The 21,291-nt window shown below is 39.6% G+C and overlaps 2 protein-coding genes across 2 annotated transcripts; both read right to left on the reverse strand.

Annotated features, from left to right (window-relative positions):
• Positions 1-3,396: 3,396 nt before the first annotated feature.
• slc35g1 (solute carrier family 35 member G1) lies at positions 3,397-9,022 on the reverse strand. The gene is made up of 5 exons (XM_085761290.1): positions 8,524-9,022; positions 6,756-6,930; positions 5,937-6,071; positions 5,345-5,541; positions 3,397-4,389 (listed from the first exon to the last, which is right to left on the reverse strand). Exons 1-5 carry the CDS (start codon positions 8,861-8,863, stop codon positions 3,977-3,979), a joined length of 1,260 nt encoding a protein of 419 aa, XP_085617416.1. The 5' UTR covers positions 8,864-9,022; the 3' UTR covers positions 3,397-3,976.
• A 563-nt stretch (positions 9,023-9,585) lies between these two features.
• lgi1b (leucine-rich, glioma inactivated 1b) lies at positions 9,586-20,290 on the reverse strand. The gene is made up of 11 exons (XM_085761276.1): positions 19,856-20,290; positions 19,646-19,717; positions 17,992-18,063; positions 17,153-17,224; positions 14,948-15,019; positions 13,930-14,099; positions 13,543-13,707; positions 12,564-12,784; positions 12,155-12,401; positions 10,907-11,568; positions 9,586-10,833 (listed from the first exon to the last, which is right to left on the reverse strand). Exons 1-10 carry the CDS (start codon positions 20,065-20,067, stop codon positions 11,219-11,221), a joined length of 1,653 nt encoding a protein of 550 aa, XP_085617402.1. The 5' UTR covers positions 20,068-20,290; the 3' UTR covers positions 9,586-10,833; positions 10,907-11,218.
• Between the last annotated feature and the right edge of the window lie 1,001 nt (positions 20,291-21,291).

Below are 21,291 nucleotides of genomic sequence, written 5' to 3' on the forward strand. Positions count from 1 at the left end.
GCTTCAGTTCATATCAACACACATTTGCTGTATTCCTCCCTGTGGATTGAAGCAGGTCACACTTCACGGTACACCTCCTTCAGTGATGCTTAACCAGGTATTTTTTTTAGTTACAAAATCAACAGTTACCCCCATAGAAGAAAGTACATAACGTCCAGCTGGTGACTGTGAAACATGAAACCACAACTTCTTGCACAACAACAACAACAGAAACTACCAAGCAAAGGCAATGTATGTCTTACCACTGGAGTATCAGGTGAATTGACATTGTCCTTTTTGTTGTGGATCATGCCCTCTGCTGTCAGAAAAGGTTGATTACATGTGCAGGGAGACACTTGACTGCTGCTGTGATGAACTGTGTGAACAGTTAAGTGAAAATACTGTAGAACTGATGATAGGGAAAGTGCCATCATGAATCATGCCAACTATAATATATGGAAAAAACTTAAATAATTTCAGTTTGTAACCTGTTATATACACATGTCAATATGAGTACACTGTATTGCATGGGTGATTGTTTTTTTAAAGAAATTGCTGGCCTTGTTATTAATGCGTTCACATGTTTGTGGAATGAGTTACAGAAAATAAGTGTTTTTGAAATAATTTTCAACATGGCAATAGGTAACACGTAATAGTAACACGTAAACCAACAATCATCTTGCTGCAAATACGTATATTAGACACTGTGTAGAGACATTTTTGACATTTCAAAAATTATGGGCATAGCACTTCTTTTGCAAACAACTGTGAACCAAAAAAGTAGTTCCTAAAGACTGGTAAATTTTAGCAGCGGCTGGTCTCACCAGTGGAAGCAGGTAACAATAAGAGCTGGTGCCCAGCTACCAGCCCTAGCTGGTATTACTGAAACTGTAGGTGGCAGTTTGAAAACTCTTTTAATACAAAACATCTTTTCAAGTTATTCTTACGTGCAACAAAGAGCAACTCTGTTCTAGTTCTGCTTTTTTACACTTCACTTAGCTCAGTGCTCAGCTGAAGAATGACCCTGTAACCATGCCTGGATCCAGAGGAAGGTTTACAATACACTTTGTATACAGACGGCTCAGCCCTCTACGCAAAAGGTACAAACCTTTGTTTTGCAAGATATGGGTGACACAATGACACAAGGCAACACGGCTGTTTTGCATGAACACACGTGCCACAACTGTGCGTTGTTGTTTACACGTAAAAGCAAAATAAACAAAGGCATAGTAGAAATTTGCGTTGTATATACACACACACACACACACACACACACACACACACACACACACACACACACACACACACACACACACACACACACACACACACACACACACACACACAATGACTACAATCCACTCAGCCAGTTATTATTTGAGCCCTCCTGTCAACAGCTGCCTGACTCAGTGGTTTGCACCATTGTCACCTATTGAGTTATTAGTAGAGCTGGGGTAACGCCATAGCCGAACACACAGCCCCTCTACACAGTTTGGGTCTTATCCACACGTTTCAGTCATGTTGGAGATGTATAATAGTGACCACATGACAACATGAGTTATAAATTCATATAGAATTTATTCTTGAATAATAATAATAATAATAATAATAAAAATAATAAACAAATTATTACTCATCACTATGCAGAAATATATACATCTCATAGAATATGTTGATGTAATACATTACAGAAATTGTAAAAATACTATTAAAACATAGGTTAAAAAATCCTAAAAACATCTTAAGTAGGTTTGTAAGGCTTATAGGTCCTGAAACAAATGTCAAACCATTTGATGGCAATTCAACACATGTGCGTATACAGTACTACCAGCATTCAAGTCAACTAAAGAAAAGGTTTGAGCACTAAAAGTCAATGTTAAAGCAAACCAAACAAGAACATACTGTAAAACTCACCTCTGAACATCTGAAGTGACAGTAACATCCTACTGTACTATGAACAATAATTAATAAATGCCACAGTGCCCTTCTTTTTTTTTCTTTTTCTTTTTGAATATGAATTCCAAACTAAAATATGACACTGGAATCACAAGTGGTGGGCTGATGTTACTATATTTCACACTTTGACTGTTCATCACTTTAACAATTAATTATATCCCTGGGCTTGTTTTACAATGACCCAAAATTAACAATTTAACGACATTTTATTCTGCTCTTAAATGCCATTGGGTGGGATTAGAATTTTAAGAGCTGTTGCATTTTTCATTCATTAACAACTGGTACTTGTAGTATTGGTAATAAACTATCATATTAGTGCAATCCTACTCAGTGTGACTGAACTTCTTCTTGCATAATGTTTGTGCACAGTTGAGATGAATTTCAAATCACAGCAAATTACATATAAAAATGAAGACCAAATCAATTCTCAAGTCAGTTTAAAATAGTGTTTTCTCCAGCATAGAAAGGGGAGTGTTGCTATGACTGTACGATCACATGTGCCCCGCCTTATTGAGACTTTAGCCTCTATAGATCTCTGCAATCCCCTTAATGTATATTTGAAGAGAATTAAGGAAACAAAATTACTTTACTATAATATAAAGTGTCGCATTAAAAGGAGAATATATCTTTAGACTGTTGAGAGCACTAAAGCTTTAGCTCTAAAATGAAATTAAGTGCTATCCATCATAAGACTTGACTCCTGCAGATATGAAGGGGAGATCAGTGCAGCCTTTGGAGGAGCAAAGGGTCACATCTTATGTGCTTTGTTTTAAAAATGCTGTTTGACATCATCTTTGATGTTGTCATACAAGCATGTAAGAATCAGTTGTTACTGAGTTGTTGTTTTTCTCAGAAGAGCACGACTTTAAATCCATATGCACAGTGACAGCTGAAAACTGCTCTGTACAAGCTGCTGGTTAGTGAGCAGCAAGTAAAGCTGGAGGTTAAAGGTTTCCCACTTAAGGCACTTTAAAGATATTGTTAAGAAATCATTAACTGTGCACTGGATAACAATGGATATATTCCATTTCCTGATAATAAATGGAAGAAAAATCTAATAATAATTAAAAAAACAAAACAATTAATCACATTTATGGAATAACGTTTGGGCAGGATTTCAGTGTCATTCTAATTTGGCCAAGGTGAAAAATCCCTGAGAGAATCTTATAGTATGATTGTGTATTCAAGTAAAAACTGTGAAACCCCATTTTGGGATTTTATTGTCAGCCTTTCTATTTTGCAATATCTTCAACACAAATGCTTTTTGTTTGCTAAAATTGGCAACAAAATGACTGTATTCAAATGCTTATTTGGTGTGTATAATATTATTTCCTTACAATGGTTGACAAAATTATCTTACCGTAGTTATATTGTCAGCACCACAGATGCATTAAGTGTTTAAATAGTGCCTCGCACATACCACAATAAAAAGAAAGTATTGCAGTATATTTTTTAAAGTACTATTATTGTTATTTGAAACAGTACGAATGGTCCCAATATTTTAAACCTCTCTCTTTCTCTCGCTATTTCAGATTAAAGCAAAAAGCAAATGGGACCCGAGGACATCACGCCTTTGTTATGGCGAAATTCAGCTTTCACCCCATTTATGCTGTACATATTTTAGTAAAGGAGCTCGCTCATGAATAAGCTGCTACACAGGCTCCAGGGAGAAGGATACAGCTTGGGGCAGTAAAGGATACTGTACAGGTTTTTCTGCCTATTTCCCTCACAGATATGCTCATTCACACAAAATATGAATGCATAACAATAAATTGTACAAGTTGACTCTCGGGTGTCAGCATGTATAGATGTACAGAATTCAAATTTGAGTAAAGAAAAACAAAAAAAAACCCACAGGTCATCACTGACTGCCACTAGATTATTCTAATATGTTTCTACTTTCAACTCTCTAAATAGCTTTAACTTCCTCCTCGGGGTTGCATGTAGATAACAAGTAAAACACTGAATGAATCAACAACATATGATAGTGGAAAAAAAGGATAAATAGTAATACTAAAGAAATCTATGATGTGTCTACAGCTCAGCTCTTGCGAGAGCTGGTGTACCACTTCCTAACTGCTACTCCACTAGTGCTTGCCACTACGCACAGCGCCCCTCCCAGGCTCCACATGGTCGGTGCACGGTTAAAGAAAAGAAACTGGAAGATGAACGCCAGCACCACGTCCACAGTCCTCATCAGGGCCACGGGTCCGGCCTTCTCGATCTGCAGGGCCTTGGTCAGGAAGGACTGTCCAGCTATACCCAGGACAGCGATCAACATCAGCAGCCAGCGGTCGCGGCCACAGAACGGGATTTTCCATTCCCCAAGGACGGATACAGTGATGAGGCACTCGATGAAACCAATAACAGCATAGTACCAAACAGAGAGGTAGTAATGTACGCTCTTCCCCATCTTCCGAAGGATAACAAATGTAAAAGCAGCAGCGATCGCTCCTGTGAATAAACCAAAAAATAAGAGAGTGAATCAAGAAAATGAACATGTATGCAGGATCATTACTACACATTTATCACTGAACTCATAATGAAATTATTTGTGTTAATTAACAACATTCTGACTGAAACTCATTGGAATGAATGGGTTTCTTTTTGTGACCAGATAACCAGGTATTTATTGTATTGTTGACGAGAGCTTTGAATCCCTCTGATATTTGAACCTTCCTTCTCTAAAGTAAAACTAGCAGTATCATAACCTCTGCATCCCATCAGTGCCGCAATATCGCTTCATGGATGTCTCTGTGTTTAGGAACCAGGTTGTGAGGGGACAAAGTTCAGTTCAGTTGGTGCCGCTGGAAAATCAGGTAAGCACACACTGCTATTGATCAGGTGGCTGCTATGGAGAGCACTTCAGAAAATGATGGCCTTTATTTGCACAATGTTGCACTTGCACACGTGTGACAGCAGGTTTATTCACAAATGTTATTAGAAAGGATTATGAGACTGAGACCAACCCACTGAGAAGTCCAATTGTGCTTAGCCATAAAGCAAAGCTCAAATTGTACTGGTTGAAATTCATACACCATAGCATAGTAGTTCAATTTTGAGATTGTGTAAGGTTCTTATAAATCTAAAAGGACCAAAACCAATGCTCCTTCACATGGAAAGGAGCTTTTCTAAGCACTGTGACTGGAAGGAGACCCCTGAGAGTAAAACTACAATTAATTGGAAGGACTGTATCTCCCAGTTGACCTGGATGTGCCTTGGGACATAGCTGTACTTAACTGGATTCCCCTGGTTGCCATGGTAATCCCTACTGGGTTAAGTGGTTAAAATGAAGGACTGGCATACTGGGAGTCTGAGCAAAATTTGTAAAACCTACACTTCATCCTGAATGCCTGTGTGTCTGTCTATCTCAATTACTTTATAAATGCAAGTCCATCAATTGTATTACCTGCAAACGCAGCAATAGTCCCCTTGATGTGGTTGGCGTAGTCGCCCTCAATGCCACGTAGATGATCGCCAAAGAGGAATGGTGGTCGTGCGATAAGGATGACTCCAGTGATGGTAAAAACAGTAAAGACACAGTCCCAGATTGTACATCTCTCCTTTAGGAAGATCCAAGCCAGGAGCGAGGTAAAGACTGGATTACTGAGGAGGCAGAGGATGGTGGTGGGGGGGTTATTAGAAAGAAAAGGTGATAGAGAAAATTTAATAGATGTGTGGGTACAGTTAGATAAAGAAAGGATAGAGGGAAATTGAAAGAAAAGTGGTGAAAGAATGCTATTTAAATGAGGTATACAGCTGTATTTGAATTCACTTTCCTCTACTTAATGTATTAAGAGAATGCAGGACAGATAATTAAGTGGAATGAGGAAAATGCTGGCAAATCATAATTAAGAGATGAGGAGGGAAGAATAACAATGAAAGAGAGATTAACAAAAACTGAACAATTCAGCGAGGATATAATCTTATTGTAGTGTTAGTATAATCTCTACTAATCCACTATCACTATCACATCAAGTCCTTACTACTATAGCTCTCACCTGAACATGATGACGGTGGCATCTGCTAATGGCATCTGCTGAACAGCATAGAAGAGCAGGATCATGGCATTGGAACCAATGAAACCCCGAAGTACCAAAAATATACGTTTGTCTCGAGGACCAAGGAAACCTGTCCTGGAGGAGCAGAGATATGAGGATGATGGATGAACGGATGAGTGGATGGATGGATGGATGGATGGATGACTAGACTGACTGACTAAGTAAGCAATAAACAGAAAAAAACAGGATAGACGGATGGATGGATGAGGAAAAACTGAGCAGCAAAGTAATTTGAGTGATGGCAAATGACCGGATGGTTGAGCAGACAAACGGATACATTTAGGTTGTGAGGAAATGACAGTGATAAATGGGTGGATGCATGGATAGGGCTGAAAAGAGGAGGGGGGCAATTTTGTTGTGGACGATTTAATGATAAAATGAAGAAGAATGCAGAGGATGAATGAATGGATTGATGAATAGGTAGATGAATGAATAGCAGTACTAGTGCTAGTTTTCGGGAATTTCGTTAAATTTTAATTTGTAGGGTCAAAATGTAATTTCACAGTTTTAATTTCTTGTAATTTCTGAGATGTTGTTGTCATGGCAAAATGTCAATATACAGTATATGTAATATAATACTTGTTTAAAACCCTTGCATAGTCTATTTATCATCAACAAATTTAAACTGGTCACAGTAGTGAGTGACTGCATGTTACAATGGGATGTTTGCTTACAAAGTGAAAGCGATAAACTGCTGGCAGGTATATATCTCACCGAGTTAATACAATCTAAATGTTTGAGTTTCTCCGTCATGCTTACTTATGGTAGATGAGCAATGGTATAACAAAGAGCATCTGGAAGAAGCAGCGAATGGCGCTGATTTCTATGGCGTGCAATCCCTGGATGGTTTTCACCAAAACGGCAATGATGGAGAAGAAAACTGTGGACAATAAAGCATAGAACAAACCAAGACCTGGACATCCCTTTGGTTTTTCTGTGAAAAAGAGAGAAAAGGAAGACAGAGTCAAAGCAGGTAGCGAGGGTGGCGGCAAAAACAAGTACAAAGGTTTAGTAAGAAGTCAGAGGCCCTAAAAGGGATTATCACTGCTCTACACTTAATTTATAAAAACACAGCTTGTTTTGTTGCACTTATGTTGGTGCAGTCACCGCAGGATGGAGAGTATGTTACTGGGTGAAAATTAGGTGAAAAAAAAAAAAAAGGAACAATAGGACCTAGAAAAGACAGTGGTGTAGTGTTTGCAAACCCTGCCTGTGGAACAATAAACTGATGTGCTCGCAGAGATTAAATTTCAACCTGAGGTCACGCAAGTCAAAGAGCTGAATCTTCATCCTCTGTAGCATTAAGATGTCATATCAATGTACTGCTATCAGATTTATTTACATATAATAATCTTTGGTATTCAAGGTTTCCTCAGCACACCGACATTTAACAATAGAGTGTTACTTTACTGATCATTATTACTTTGAGCGAGAATACACTTTTCTTGCACTTTTCGAGCAAGAAATACACTTTTCTAATGGTGTCTTTCTTTTTTCACATTATCACGGCTTTTTTTTTTTACTGGTATAAAATATAACTTTAGCAATATTGATATTAGAGGGGGATGAATTTGCTTCTGCATTTCTCACTTCCTGGTGTGTTTCTAAATAAAAGCTACGTATTCTTCCTTGTAAGGGTTACACAGTGGAAAAAACCCTTACACCATTTTTGTTGATGGGCAAACTTACATAACTGGAATAGTCAGGCACAAGATGTTCGGATCAACAGTGTAGCCATGTAGATAGAAATGTTTAAAATTCTAAACAACTCTTATACATTAAGTTTAATATGCAAAATGGTGTAGGAGTGCCCTAGCTGGTGCTGTAAAAGTGCACAGTCATCCAGTCATCCATCCTCTTAAGGATGATGCAAATGCTAAGCTGGTTTATAGCAGACTGCAGGAGGCTACCAATTTAGCAACCGAGCTAGCATAAACACTGTAACTGTCACAATATGTCATATTGTCATTATTAACAGGGATACAGAAATATAGGTAGCATTAGACTCTTTGTAAGATACCGATCAAAACACTACAACATTATCAGTTTTTTTAAAATTAAAGTAGTCCAAATGTCAAATTCTTGCTAATTAGCAATAATTTGATATTTGGACTGTGTAACCCACTTTAATTGTGACGTTAATCTTGAAAACACGTCATTTTTGCCAGCGTTAAAGAAAAGGAGACACACAGTCTCAACTTAGGTAAATTGTTCAGTCGTGCGTGCTTTCATTTAAAATTCACTTTGATTTTATTTATTTTCCTTTGACTTGTAACTTAGGTTAATGCACGTGATATCAGCACTGTTATTTCTAGTGACGTTACACGGTTGTGTAACGTGAGGCTACGTAGGAAGTCAACCACCCTCACTTTATTTCTCCATCCTCAGCCTGTCACAAAGTTTACCAGCAGTCGACATTAATCTGACAGTGAGGATATCTATCACTTCGGGGTTAAACGCATGGATAGATCCATGGTTAAACGCCGTTTAACGAAGTGAGTGCGACGTGTGCGTGCACTCTTTTTACCTTCACGTGCGCTTCCGTCTCGGGATGATGCGGCTTTGCTCCTGACGCAAAACGCAGGCGGACACATCGTTTTCTCCTCGCCGCCTTCCTGTGAATCCTGGCTCCCTCTTGTTTCCTCTTTCTCCTCAGCATCTTCGCCGTAATCACACAACACATGACAGTTTCTCTGCAAGTGGACTCGCTCCGCCGTCTGCTCGTCGTCGTCGTCGTCGCCACACTCGTCGTGGTCGCCGACGCCGCCGCTATTTTTGCCATGGCTGTCAACTTTGTGAAACACCACAGTAATGTCGTCCTCTACGGATACAGCCCGCTCGTGTGTGCAGTGGTTACAGTCGCCCATGGTAAGATGTGGCGGCTGAGCGGCAGCATGCCTCGATCAGAGTACTGTCCTCCTTCTCCGGTGTCCTGAGTAACTGAGAAGACAAGGTTAATGACTAACCTTGGTAGGAATCGGATAGAAACTCCCATGCGGTGGTTACTTTACCCACAGGGGGGCAGAGCTGAACCCAATCCACCTCTGCTGGACAACTAAAACATTACCCAACGTTTAGGACTATTGCAGAGGGAGGCAGAGGAGATTTGAACCAACCAGATCTCCTTTTACACACATGGACATACACGAGTTTTTAGTAAGCTATATGATTATGAACTCATACTTTTAACCATCATCTATAGGCCCTACATAAAATAAAATAAAATGACTTAATTCAAAATGATAAGGTTTTAGGGAAACTATTTGTCAACTGTGAGCTAGCCTATGATGTAAACATTTCCCCCAAAAAATCATGTATTAATTATTAAATAGTGGGAATCACTATATGTATTATATTTGTTTTTATTCAGTTTGTTGCACTTACCTAGGCCTACCTTCACCACTCTTGTGAAGTCATAGGCCATTTCCTTTTATTTACCATCACTATGGGTTACCCACAACATAGAGTGCACAGTGGTCATTGCACTAAACTGTAATACATCATACACATCAGGTCACGAGAAAAAAGGTTTTGGGCCTAAGAAAAAGAAAGCTCAATCCAAACAACAATGAAACAAATACACCTCTGATTTAGCATTTTAGTATTTTATTACTACTGTACATACAATACAATGAACAAAATGACAAAGGAATAGCTAATATAGGAATAGCTAATATCCTCTATCCTAACTAGACTGACACAAATAAGTCTGTACTGTTTTGCAGAAGTTGCATGTTACACAGTGTTTAAAGAGGTGATCCCTGTTTTTTTCCTTTTTTTATTTTTTTTAATTCAACACTAAATTCTATGTCTATGAAAAATAAAACATTAAGTGTGGTCCCTTCTACATACAAAAGCAACATCATAGAAAGTACTTTATACAGTATTGTAAAAACGTAAACATTATATTTGGCAAGTTGTTGTCAGTGAAGTTGTTAAATCACTACAGATATTCTGTTTCTTTTGTGTCACAATAAGAGGACCGTGTGAAAGCACAGGTAGAAGGTGCTGCACAGTGGTTGGCTTTTAGTTGTGGAGTAAAGACAATGGTTTTGTCAGTGAGGGAGAAAAGGGGCAAGAGTGCAGTGAAAGAGAGAGGGCTAGTTGACACAGTGGGATGCTTCTAGCGAGTTATTCATCAGGAGTCAACACTGTGAGTGTCTGCATCCTGCATACAATCTTGCTTTTTCGAGAGTGGACGGAACTGAGATGTTTTTACCCCCCAGTTTCTCACAATGTTTAGTGGATTCTTCATTTCATATATGACTTTTAAGTAAATTCTTAAAGTGTAAAGTAATTACCGATGGAGCACAGGCTAACCAACTACCATGTTGTCCAACTACAATCTGCATTTTGCAAACATCACTAACATTACTATTATGTGGCTGTTATGTTATCATCATACTTAGATTAGATTACACTTTCAACATTTGTGAGATTGTCCATCTTCTACAAGGTGTCTGATGAACTAGACTTCATATGAGAGTGTCATTAGCTCTTAGCTCTGTAACAAAACTTATTTTTCCTGAATAATCAAATAGGACAAAAGGAAAATTGTCTCTCGTGTCCATATTGTTTTTTTTTGATACAACCACACGTCAACCTGGATGTATTTTGCCTCCTTTTCTCAAAATATTTCAGTATATGTAGTTGTTACACATTCCTCAGCACTACAAACTTCCTAAACTTTTCCTATTAAACCACTACAAGAGAGATATAAACAACTATACGTAGAGTTGAAGACAAAAAAATATATATGCTGTATGTCACAGTGCTGTAAGCCTACAGAAAAGACAAAAAATGTGTTTATTCTTTCCTAAAAGATAGTCAGTTCGCACTCTGAGTTTGTCAAATGGAGAATAAGGCATTCCTAATAGGAAGGAATCAGAATGAAAATACAAGGACTTTACCAAAATTAAGTAGTTTCAGCAGGTTACGAAACATTAGCTATAAGAGACTGTATAGAATATGTCAGAAATAAACTCACTTATTCTAACCAATGTAAGATTTTCAATCACTTTACTTAGCCGAACCTAAAGGTCCTGAATTGTACTTGAAACATTTATCTAGATAGTTTGAGCCTTTGCTTAAACTTTCCCTTTGTTCAAATGTAGGTGGGAATTTGCTGGCTGATTCAAATTTGAGCAACAAGTTAAACATATCCACTGAGCTCAGCATTTGAATGGTAGTTAACATAATTTGTCTTGATTTGACGAATGGGTTTAATTGCTCAAATCAATCATGAGGTGCTCATATATCTGAGTTTTTCCCTTGAAGCTGGATGCGAGCAGGAACACCCGGTCGTCAATGGAGATTAGAGAAAATGCTCGAGGCGCCTGGATATTCAGCTCCTGAGATGGCACAAACTGCCCCCTCTTGGTGTCCCACTGGTAGACCTGTGTCAGAGAATAATCGCTGCCCAAGATGGCATACTGCCACTTGCCGACAGAGACAGGCTGGAACACCATGGATCCACGGGAGGGAAATGTCTGGACCTCCTTGAACATGGCACCGTCCCAGCGCATCACCTTGGAGTCCCCAATGAATCTTGTTAAGCATATAAACAGATCACCTAGGAAAAGGACAAAAATTCAAGGGGCCATTTAGTTTACACATTCAGCTGCTTCCCAAAAAACAGTTTACTGTCCAAAATAATGCGTAGCTCACAGTCAACAGCTACTTAACAAAGTGTCACTAACAAATGAGCTATCCCTATAGAAAGAACACAATATTGATTTATGGACAGACTGTATGGCAGCAGACAGTAACATTACCACCCTTAGGTGACATGTGGAGTGATGAGGAACTAGTGTAATTTATGAAAATCAAAGTCCAGTCTTAATCATGTGACACACCCCAGACTGTTTGGATTCATAGCACTAAAAGGTGAATACAGGTCTAGACTAGAGTTCACATACAGCTTATGTCGACAGGCATGGTAAACTGGTATTGGTGATAGCCATTATATATATACAGTGTATATATATATATATATATATATATATATATATATATATATACGTATATTGATATGGTCTTAAAATATGATAATAGAGTCCTTGCAGCCTCTTTTGTTCATCAGTTCATGTGGTTGCATTTTTTTGTGTACTTATGGTGTGTGTAGCTACATACATTGCTATTCAAGCTGGAGCTCTCACCATTGACTTGAAAGTGTTTGACAGCAAAGACGTCCTCCATATCTGGTATGTCCGTGCGACGGTCAAACTGTTTCTGACCCCTGTTCCACTGATAGACTACAGGCCTCTGGGAACTGCTGGACAAGATCAGGTGGGGTTTGTTGGAGATCTCCAAATATTCAACATCTGTGTCCCGGAACCAAGGGTGGAGTGACTGATGGGAGTAAAAGCCATTGCCGTTCCATTTGTACACTGTTGTGGAGCCAGCCTAAAAGAAGAACAAATGTCGAATGTCAGCGAAGGTCACCTTTATTGAAAGGTTAGATCATACTGTGCCATGCATTTAAGTGATCTGTCATCAACAGATCTGTTTATGCTCTGATCAATAATTACTTATGAATACTAAACAAGGGGGAAAAAAACAGTCAACCTTAGAGCTGTCGGCGATGACAAAGAAAGACTCCCCATCAATCATGAACGTCTCTATGTCGTTGGGTTTGCGAATCTTCAGGATATCAATGTCCTGGATCTTGATGAATTTGTTGGCGGAGATGTCACGTTTGTAAATGTGTGAACCCCCGAACAACTGGGCCACGATGACAAAGAGGTGGTTGTCGATCACCATGGGTTTGCAGACCACAGTGGAGGTGCCTGAACAGGAAAACAAAGAGAAACATTAAGGTAATCATTATCATACTAGGGAAGCATATAACAAATGTATATTATATCCCTAAATAGTACTTAACCACACTGACGCAATACAATTAAAGGGATAGTTCACCCAAAATTCAAATTTCACTCATTATCTACTCACCCTCATGTCGACTAAGAGCTGTGAGAATTTTCAGAGTCCTCCGTGCCTTCTCTGAGTTACGGGGGGTCCGTGCAGCAGTTTTTGTCCATATAATGGTTGTCAATGGATACCAACTTTCTTCATCCAAAAAGACACACCAAAAAACATCCAAATACCTCCATACTGCTCGTCTGTAATGTCCCTCTTGTATTGAAGCCCCAACATGAGAAATTGTTCCGAATTGTTCCTGATTTGCACTGACCGGAGGAACAATTTCTCATGTCAGGGCTTCAATACAAGAGGGACATTACAGACAAGCAGTATGGAGGTACTGTATTGGATGTTTTTTGGTGTGTCTTTTTGGACGAAGAAAGTTGGTATCCATTGACAACAATTATATGGACAAATACTGCTGCGCGGACCCCCCCGTAACTCAGAGAAGGCATGGAGGACTCTGAAAATTCTTACAGCTCTTAGTCGACATGAGGGTGAGTAGATAATGAGTGAAATTTGAATTTTGGGTGAACTATCGCTTTAATGTGGTTCCTATTATCTGGTCATTTCTGCCCCAGTCAAAAATGACACATCACTGATCTATCTTTGTTTTTGAACTCACTTTCAATGGTGTCATAGGTTCTGAAGGTCATCTCAACATGGTCCCATTCCAGGAAACTGCACGTCCCGGCAAAGGGTTGGGGGAAGACAACATACTGATCTTTACCAAAGGTGAAGGTCTCCACTGAAATGGACTCGAACTTCAGTGACTGATAGGAGGCGAACTCTGAAAAGAACGATATGGCAATGAATTCTGTCCTTTCTGTCATCTTTCATCTTGATGACCTCCTCCATGCACAGAAAGAAAGAGTGCTTCTATGCATTTCAGCTTTATCAGGACAGGACAGGAAGGAGACGGAAGAAAAGGCTGAGGGAGTCAACTGGCAACTGAGAGCTATTGTTGATGTATTTTCTATGAAAGGAGGGGGCAGATGCAGGAAGATGATACCTGCTGTGATGCAGTCAAAAGAGTGTGGCAGCAGGTCATTGATCTTCTTCCCCTGGTGAATGGGTGGGCCGCTGCAGTAGATCTGATCCAGGGTGGCATTAGTCTGGTGCATCCACTCCACCAGCCACTTGAGCTTGCAGTCACACACAAGGTTGTTGCCTCGCAGATCCCTACACGCAGGCATGAATCCAGGGAACGTTAATCAACGTATAAATGTGATATTAACATCATTAATATGCCATTTTGAAGCATATTCTAAATAGGTATTTGTTTCCTGCTTCCTGTGTCTCTCCTTTTCTTGGCTGCACTTGAGTTTCAAGCCGATGACAGCACAACAACAAGTGGGCTCTGTTGCCCACTCTCAGTCTGGATTGCTGTTGACCTTGCACACACATTGCATCCTGCATTATTCCAGCTGATTGTGGCTGTGCAACTAAAGCCAGCAACCAATTTGTGTCTCTGCTATTGACTTGTTTTTCTATTTACTCTGACATTCAAGCATCCTAATCTCTCCTCTCCAATCTGTTCTTTTCTTTCTTTCCGCCACTTTGTTGATTGGATTTTCAAGTGAGCCAACATTTACAGAATTATTCGCTGGCAAATGATTGTCCTTTTCTACAACTCTCTCTCTGTCTCCCCTGTTTAGAGTGGGGGTTCCTTCCATTTCCCTTTTCAACCATCAAGATTTCATTGTGTTTTGTTTTTTTTGTTGCTATTGCTACATATCTAATGTTAACATTAGCAGCTGTTTACTTGGCTGAGAGTTTAAGCCATTGTTGACAATGATAAGAGATTATAGTATGTGCTTTGACCAGCGCTACTTCTTCTAGTGATGTGGCAGAGCTGAGGCTAGCATGCAGTAGAGGAAAAATAAGTGATAGAAATTGAATCAAAACAAGTTGGATGCTTTCCACAGGACGATTACTTCTTTTCATGTAAACACCATGTTAAGTATATGTATGCATTTCAAGATGAATTATTGAGAATCTACTATCTCTGATATACCAAGTGCACTCACACTTTTGTCAGAGCGTCCATACCCTTGAAGACATCCTTGGGCAGCGTCTCAAGATTGTTGTAAGCCAGACTCCTAATCGACAAAAACAAAATCACAACACAAAGTAAGTGAATTAGAGGCAGACTGTCTCTCCACAGACAGACACACTGAGACATTATGTTGCATTACAGAATAGAATAAACAAATTACTAACAAAATTACAAGCGAGCCAGTGTAAGGTCGAAATCCGAATCCCCCCGACAATGTTGCTGTGACTTAGCACAATCATGTAGCTACCAGGTGTTTGAAAAGCTACACAGTGCAATGAAAGGGGATAAAAGACTTAGTGATTAATTAATTAGGGGAGAGTAATTACATGGAGTGCAGGGAGGGAATTTCGTTTGTTAGAGAAGGGTGACATGCTGTTCTTTGTACAATGTGGCCATTATGTGAAGCTGTACAGGGTTATATTTCACTCTCTTAATAGTGGTCACTCCTCACACTGAAAAACAGTATTACTGCTCTATGCTTTTGACCAACTTAAACAGTGCTACCCTTCACAGAGGCTGTCAAGTGGAAGATACAGCATCTTCGGCAGCCAGTTAAGACCGACTAACAAACACAGGCCCTCCAGACACTTTTCATTTGTGAGCATAGAGCAGAGACTGAACTGCAAAAACCAGAAAGAGCCATGAATGCAGCAGAATGTCAGCGTAATTCATGGATGCTGCATTATTTATTTGAGAGTCGGTTTACCAGGGGGAAAGGCCACTTTTAGTTGGAGTTTGTGCAAGAATGTGCTCTCTAAACACATGGGTGGGTGGGGGGCGAAGGGGGGGTTGAGGGGTAGAGCAGAGTGGACAGTATTTGAGCAGTCTGTACCCTTTAATAATGTATATGCTGTATGTGATGCATTCAAAACATCCTCTGATCATTTATTCATATGTCATTTTAATGCAATAAATATTTGTTTAATTTCTTCTAAACCCAATGAAGGTATCCACAGCAACAGAGGGGACAGTAACAGCATTTTGTCTATTCAAATGATATTGATTTACAGTGTTTAACAGGAACAGCAACAGTTTTCTGTCTTCCACAGATAGTGTGATATATCTGAGGGGAATCTGAACCACTGATACTTTAAATAAAACTGACATTTGCAGCTTTAGTTCTCTTGCCGAAACCATGTCTGAATAATCCGGACAAACTATTAACCTCCTCACATTTAAGTGCTTTCCTCTGCTGTTCTTTATATTAATTCCTAAACATGAAAATAAGATGCAGAGTTGAAAGTCACTAATCCATCCATCCACACATAGGGTCATGGTGAGGGACACACATACAGTATGCAAGCATTAGGCTGCACCACCCTGACCCCAAAATGTGTAAGGTACAAACCTGTCACAGACTCAGGGTCAGATTATGAGCCACTTGGTCTAAAGTTACTGTACAGTTATATTTGGCCTTGACCTACAGGTCGAAGACATTCTCCACTATCTTTAGTTCTGCTTTGCAGTTCAGGGAAGTGAGCTGGTGTTTACAAAAAAATCAAATAATATTGTATGGCTTCTTCCCATATTACAATTTTGTTAATTATATTACCAAGGGACACTATTTTACAAATATCTTTATAAAACAATAGCCTACATATATTTGTCATCGCCACAATGGATACAGCAATAGCCTACAGGGGTGTTTTTAAAACTTGTTTGTGAGGAATTATAAACCATAACCATTACTTCCAATATTGATTCCAATATCTACACAAAATTGAAGCTATAAGCTAATTTCACAGAATCATTCTTTTTTCCTGCCATAAATATGTGAACAATAACGATGCTGGTCCACTAAGTCAGTGGTGATCACGATCTGCCTTTCAGCAACCTGATCCAGCTGATACCTTGAGCCGGTAACCTTGGACATCTCCACTGGCAGCAGTGCTTGTGCCTACTTTGCACAGACAGTAACACAGTCATACACTGAGAGAAAATGGCTAATAGGGCAGATTTTATGTTGGAATACCATAAAATACCAGTATCCTATTATCTGTTACCACAGTGCCTCCAGAGAGTTGATGGAATTGTAAAATGTACCGTAAAAGCAGTTGATGCAAAGAGCGAACGATATGGGGTTAAAATCATAACAAAAGATGAAAAAGTAGAATCAGTGTTACTGTACTTAGTGGTAAATGTCAAAACATAGTAACCACAGAAACAAAATACTTACAGATGTATCAGTGCTTTCAGCCCCCGGAATGCAAATGGAGATATTGATTCAATTTTGTTATTTTCAATAAATCTGTGAATGAGAAACATTTTGATAAATTAAGACAGATTATCCCCATGTAAGTCATCTCATACCTGAAATCCTATACCACTGTCTGCAAGTCTCCCCTCCTTGCTCTTGTGTAACAATTTTGTATAGAAAACCTGAGCTCTGTCCTCATTGCATATTACACTGTATACTAACTGTATCCAACACACTCATACTGGAATGAATGTCAAAATGAATTATACTTTAAAGGCCCCGTGCAGCTAAACAGTTGTTTCCAATTATTGTGGCTAATTAGATGTCTGCTCTGATTGATGTCAGACTCAGTTAGGCTGGGAATTACACAACGCCCGTTAGCTTCATGGAGTAATCAAAATCATAAAGACGTACGTTATCCTACCCTAATAAGACAACATTATTACTCCATGGGCCAGAGCAGAGGCCAAATTTTCACTTGCCGGTACCACTCAAGGTGGAAGGTTAACTTCAACAGCTGATAACCCCTTACAGACATGGATGTTTTCAAAAATTATAAGTAACCTTTGCCACCTTGAGTGGTACTGACTGGCCCATGGACTAATGTGGGTGAAACATGGAGCTTTAAAATGCCAGTATTGCATATTGCACAGTATTTCAGAGTGGTGTTGAGGATTAGGTGAGTCATATAATCAGTGAATTGTGCTTTTTATGCCTGTGTATTTTATGACACTCAACCAAACAAATGTACTTTATCATACAGAATATGTAATAACTATACAAAGCTACTAAATACATCTCTATTGCAAGCTACTTACAAATATTCAAGGTGTGGTAGACCGAGGAATGCATCTTCATCAATGAGGTCAAAGGAGTTTGCTGTGAACAACCTAAGAAGAGCAAAGAAAAAAAAAACAAAGGACAAGGACGTAACTTAAAGTTCCTGTACACTCTTTGTTATAGTCTCCAAGCACACTCCATAACTCACTTCAGTCAGTTGTCTCTGTTGGTGTTTCAAAAATATACTTACTATACACAGAGGGTGAACTAGGCTAAGCTTCAAAACATCAACAATGAGCTGATAGGATGGGGTAAAATTTGGGGTTTGCCGAATTTTGCTGATTTTGTAATGAAAATTATGTTGAGGTAGATTTAGAGCAAAGAACAACAAAGTTATTCAATACTTCTGCCCATGGTGTGTGGTAAAAAGGTGAAGGAACTGGAAAAAACAACAAAAAAAACAAGGAAATGGCGACTGACTCCTACATGTTTTTTTCATGAAAGGAATTACAGAGAGATGGCTGCCGCCTCCCACATGTTTTTGACTAACCCTTTGAACCAGTAATGTAAGAATAATGTTCAACAACAACAGTAGCATATTGTGCTTTTCACTTCCTCTACGTGTACTCTAAGGTCTGTGGAAAAGTTTCACCTCTATTTAGTGAATCTACTCTGAAAATAAAAAATAATCTCATTGGTATTTCAAAACATATAATATTTCAACCACAAAACGCCCTTTAAATAGAAGTTAAGACCTCATAATTCCAAGTGACAGTCCACAGAGGAGCCCCATTGATTTAGCAGTGCTTGAATGGAGGTTAAGACACTCCAGGTCACCTTGACAGTAAATAATGATAGAGAGCACAGTACCTCTTACATACTTTCGCCAGTTACGTAAATTTACCCTCTTTCTGGTCACCAACCTGTTCTGTCTCTTGGCATCGATGCATTGGCACCTCCTCCTACCCTTGAGAGTTCTCACACATCCAGACTGATTTAATGTCATATGGAGGGAGCGATGCCAAGAAAAATGTTTTGCCAAGACAAGATGATGCTCAGTGACAGCGTGCTGTCATGTGCAGTGAACTGAAAAAAGCGTGATCGGAGAATACAGTTAAGGGTGACCTTACTGTTGATTTGTGAATTTGCAATAACAAATTGCCCAATATACTCCAACACTAAGGGAAAAAAAACAGAAACAAAAAAAATGCATCCAATCGTGCATTTTATATCAGGACAAACTATATACAGTTAGTTAGGGCTTTGTTTTTGGAAGCCAATTTTCCCTCTTTTTTATTTTATTTTGATATGAACATGCTCATTTCTTATCTCTGTCTCTCTGTCTGCACACACGCGCACACACACACACACACACACACACACACACACACACACACACACACACACACACACACACACACACACACACACACACACACACACACACACACACACATGCACAGTCCCTGCTGTTAGTTGCTGTAGCCATGTGGTCTATTGCATAATCCTGACACCATTATAGAGAATCTCTTTAAATCTGCATATGTGCAGGTCCCCTGGGGAGACCATGATAGACAGACAAACAAACAGACAGACAGACAGACAGACAAACAGATAGATAGATAGATAGATAGATAGATAGATAGATAGATAGATAGATAGATAGATAGATAGATAGATAGATAGACTCACAGCAGTTGTAGGGCAGGCGTGTGGACAAAGCTTGCCCCAGTGATTTCATGAAATCCAGACTTGACAAAAGACCTGAACAGGGGAAAGAAGATATATCAAGGTGAAGCGTAATAAAGATGAGACCTGGGTACACTCACTGTGCCACAAGCTTTCCTGACTGTTTGTGATAAGCCAACGAGTCTTTCATTATTCAGCTGGTGGACCACTTACAGTGAGACGACGTCGGAGGGGAAAGTGTGAGGCACGGATCGGACATTCTCACACAGAGCATTGTCTTTGGTGCAGATACATCCAGCGGGACATCTGGGCTGCCTCACTCTCCGTCCGTCCGCTAAAAGCAAGCTGACACCGGCCACCCACACCAGGACCGTCCATCCTTTCCATCCTCTCCATCCTCTGAGTGCTCTGCCCGGGTATCCCATTCCTTCTGTCCCGAACGACAACTATTATCTCTCCTGGAGAATACAACTTCGAGAAAAAAAAGGACAAGCAATCTTTGCAATGATTTTTTCTTTCTTTCTGAAGTCTTGATTGTTTTGATGACAGAAGCTGGTGTGGTGGCGCTCGGATGCAGTCTTGTGTCTATGCTTCTTGCGTCTCAATAGGAAGGCACCAGTCCAGCGGATTCGTTCTGCAAGGCGCAGGATTACAAATGCAGGACAGAGAGAAAACAGTCACAGATTTTTTTTGTCATGAAAAGGAATTATCTCAAGCTCCCAAATACATAAAAACACACGAGTTATAAAACAAATCGGGCTATTTTCTAATTAGTCTGCTGCTTACAAAGAAGTTGTCTCAATGCTGCGGCCGTGAAAGGATAAACAAAACAAAAAAAGCGTAAATTCCCGTGAGAGAGAGAAAGAGAAGGGGAGAAAGAGAGGAGCAGAGAGGGAGAGAAAGGAGGAGGAGGGGGGAGAGGCCCTAAGGTGCGCTTTTTTATCAGCAGTGCCAGCTATTATTTATGCGCGCTTCGGAGTCGTGCATGGCTAATGGCAAGCCGCTATTCATGAGCTCTGTGCAAATGCACCTGCCTCATTCATTCAGATGCTGCCTCCTTTCTTCCCCTCCTTTGGCATAATAATGACATTAACCGAAGAAAAGAGGACGGGTTTATCCCATATGGTTAAAAATAAACAGCCTAAAATATTAATTCTGTAATTGTGTGGCCTGGGAAATAGGATGAGAGCCATTCAAGACCTCCTCTTTATAGCATTTGTCTCTAACTGCTTTTCTTTTCTTCAGTCCCACATTGACTGCTCTGTTGAGTTCAGTGGGTTGTGGAAAAGTCACGAAACACTGGACTTCTGTTCCCAGACTGTAGTGAACTTTCACCCTCGTCACCTCCAACAGCCCAAGGACTCAATTGAGGAAACATTCAAATAGCACAATGCCCTCTTTATTTCCCACTGACAGATCAAACGCCTACATGTAGCCTATCCTCATATCGTCCCTGACTCTGAGCGGAAATGAACGATATGATCCAAATTATTCACCAGAAAAAGTAAGTGGGCCATTGAAATAAAAGTGATAGGCTATCTGATAGGCTATATCGTGTTTCCCAATGTCATGTGATTTAAAAAACAAAACAAAACAAAAACTCCCTCCTCCCTCCAGTGTTGAATAGCCACATCTTTATTTTAAATCAC

The sequence above is a fragment of the Trachurus japonicus genome, chromosome 19, assembly GCF_045865225.1.
Source record: "Trachurus japonicus isolate A0001 chromosome 19, Traja_1.0".
NCBI classification, from domain to species: domain Eukaryota; kingdom Metazoa; phylum Chordata; class Actinopteri; order Carangiformes; family Carangidae; genus Trachurus; species Trachurus japonicus.

Excerpts from the sequence above, each read along its gene's own strand:
- slc35g1 (XM_085761290.1), bottom strand. The coding sequence starts at position 8,863 with ATGGGCGACTGTAACCACTGCACACACGAGCGGGCTGTATCCGTAGAG. Across the intron at positions 6,931-8,523 it reads AGACGGAAGCGCACGTGAAG|AAAAACCAAAGGGATGTCCA; the intron begins GTAAAAAGAGTG and ends TCTTTTTCACAG. Across the intron at positions 4,390-5,344 it reads GACTATTGCTGCGTTTGCAG|GAGCGATCGCTGCTGCTTTT; the intron begins GTAATACAATTG and ends GTTTATTCACAG.
- lgi1b (XM_085761276.1), bottom strand. The coding sequence starts at position 20,067 with ATGGGATACCCGGGCAGAGCACTCAGAGGATGGAGAGGATGGAAAGGA. Across the intron at positions 18,064-19,645 it reads ACGCCTGCCCTACAACTGCT|GTTGTTCACAGCAAACTCCT; the intron begins GTGAGTCTATCT and ends TGCTCTTCTTAG. Across the intron at positions 13,708-13,929 it reads TTTTGACTGCATCACAGCAG|AGTTCGCCTCCTATCAGTCA; the intron begins GTATCATCTTCC and ends CGTTCTTTTCAG.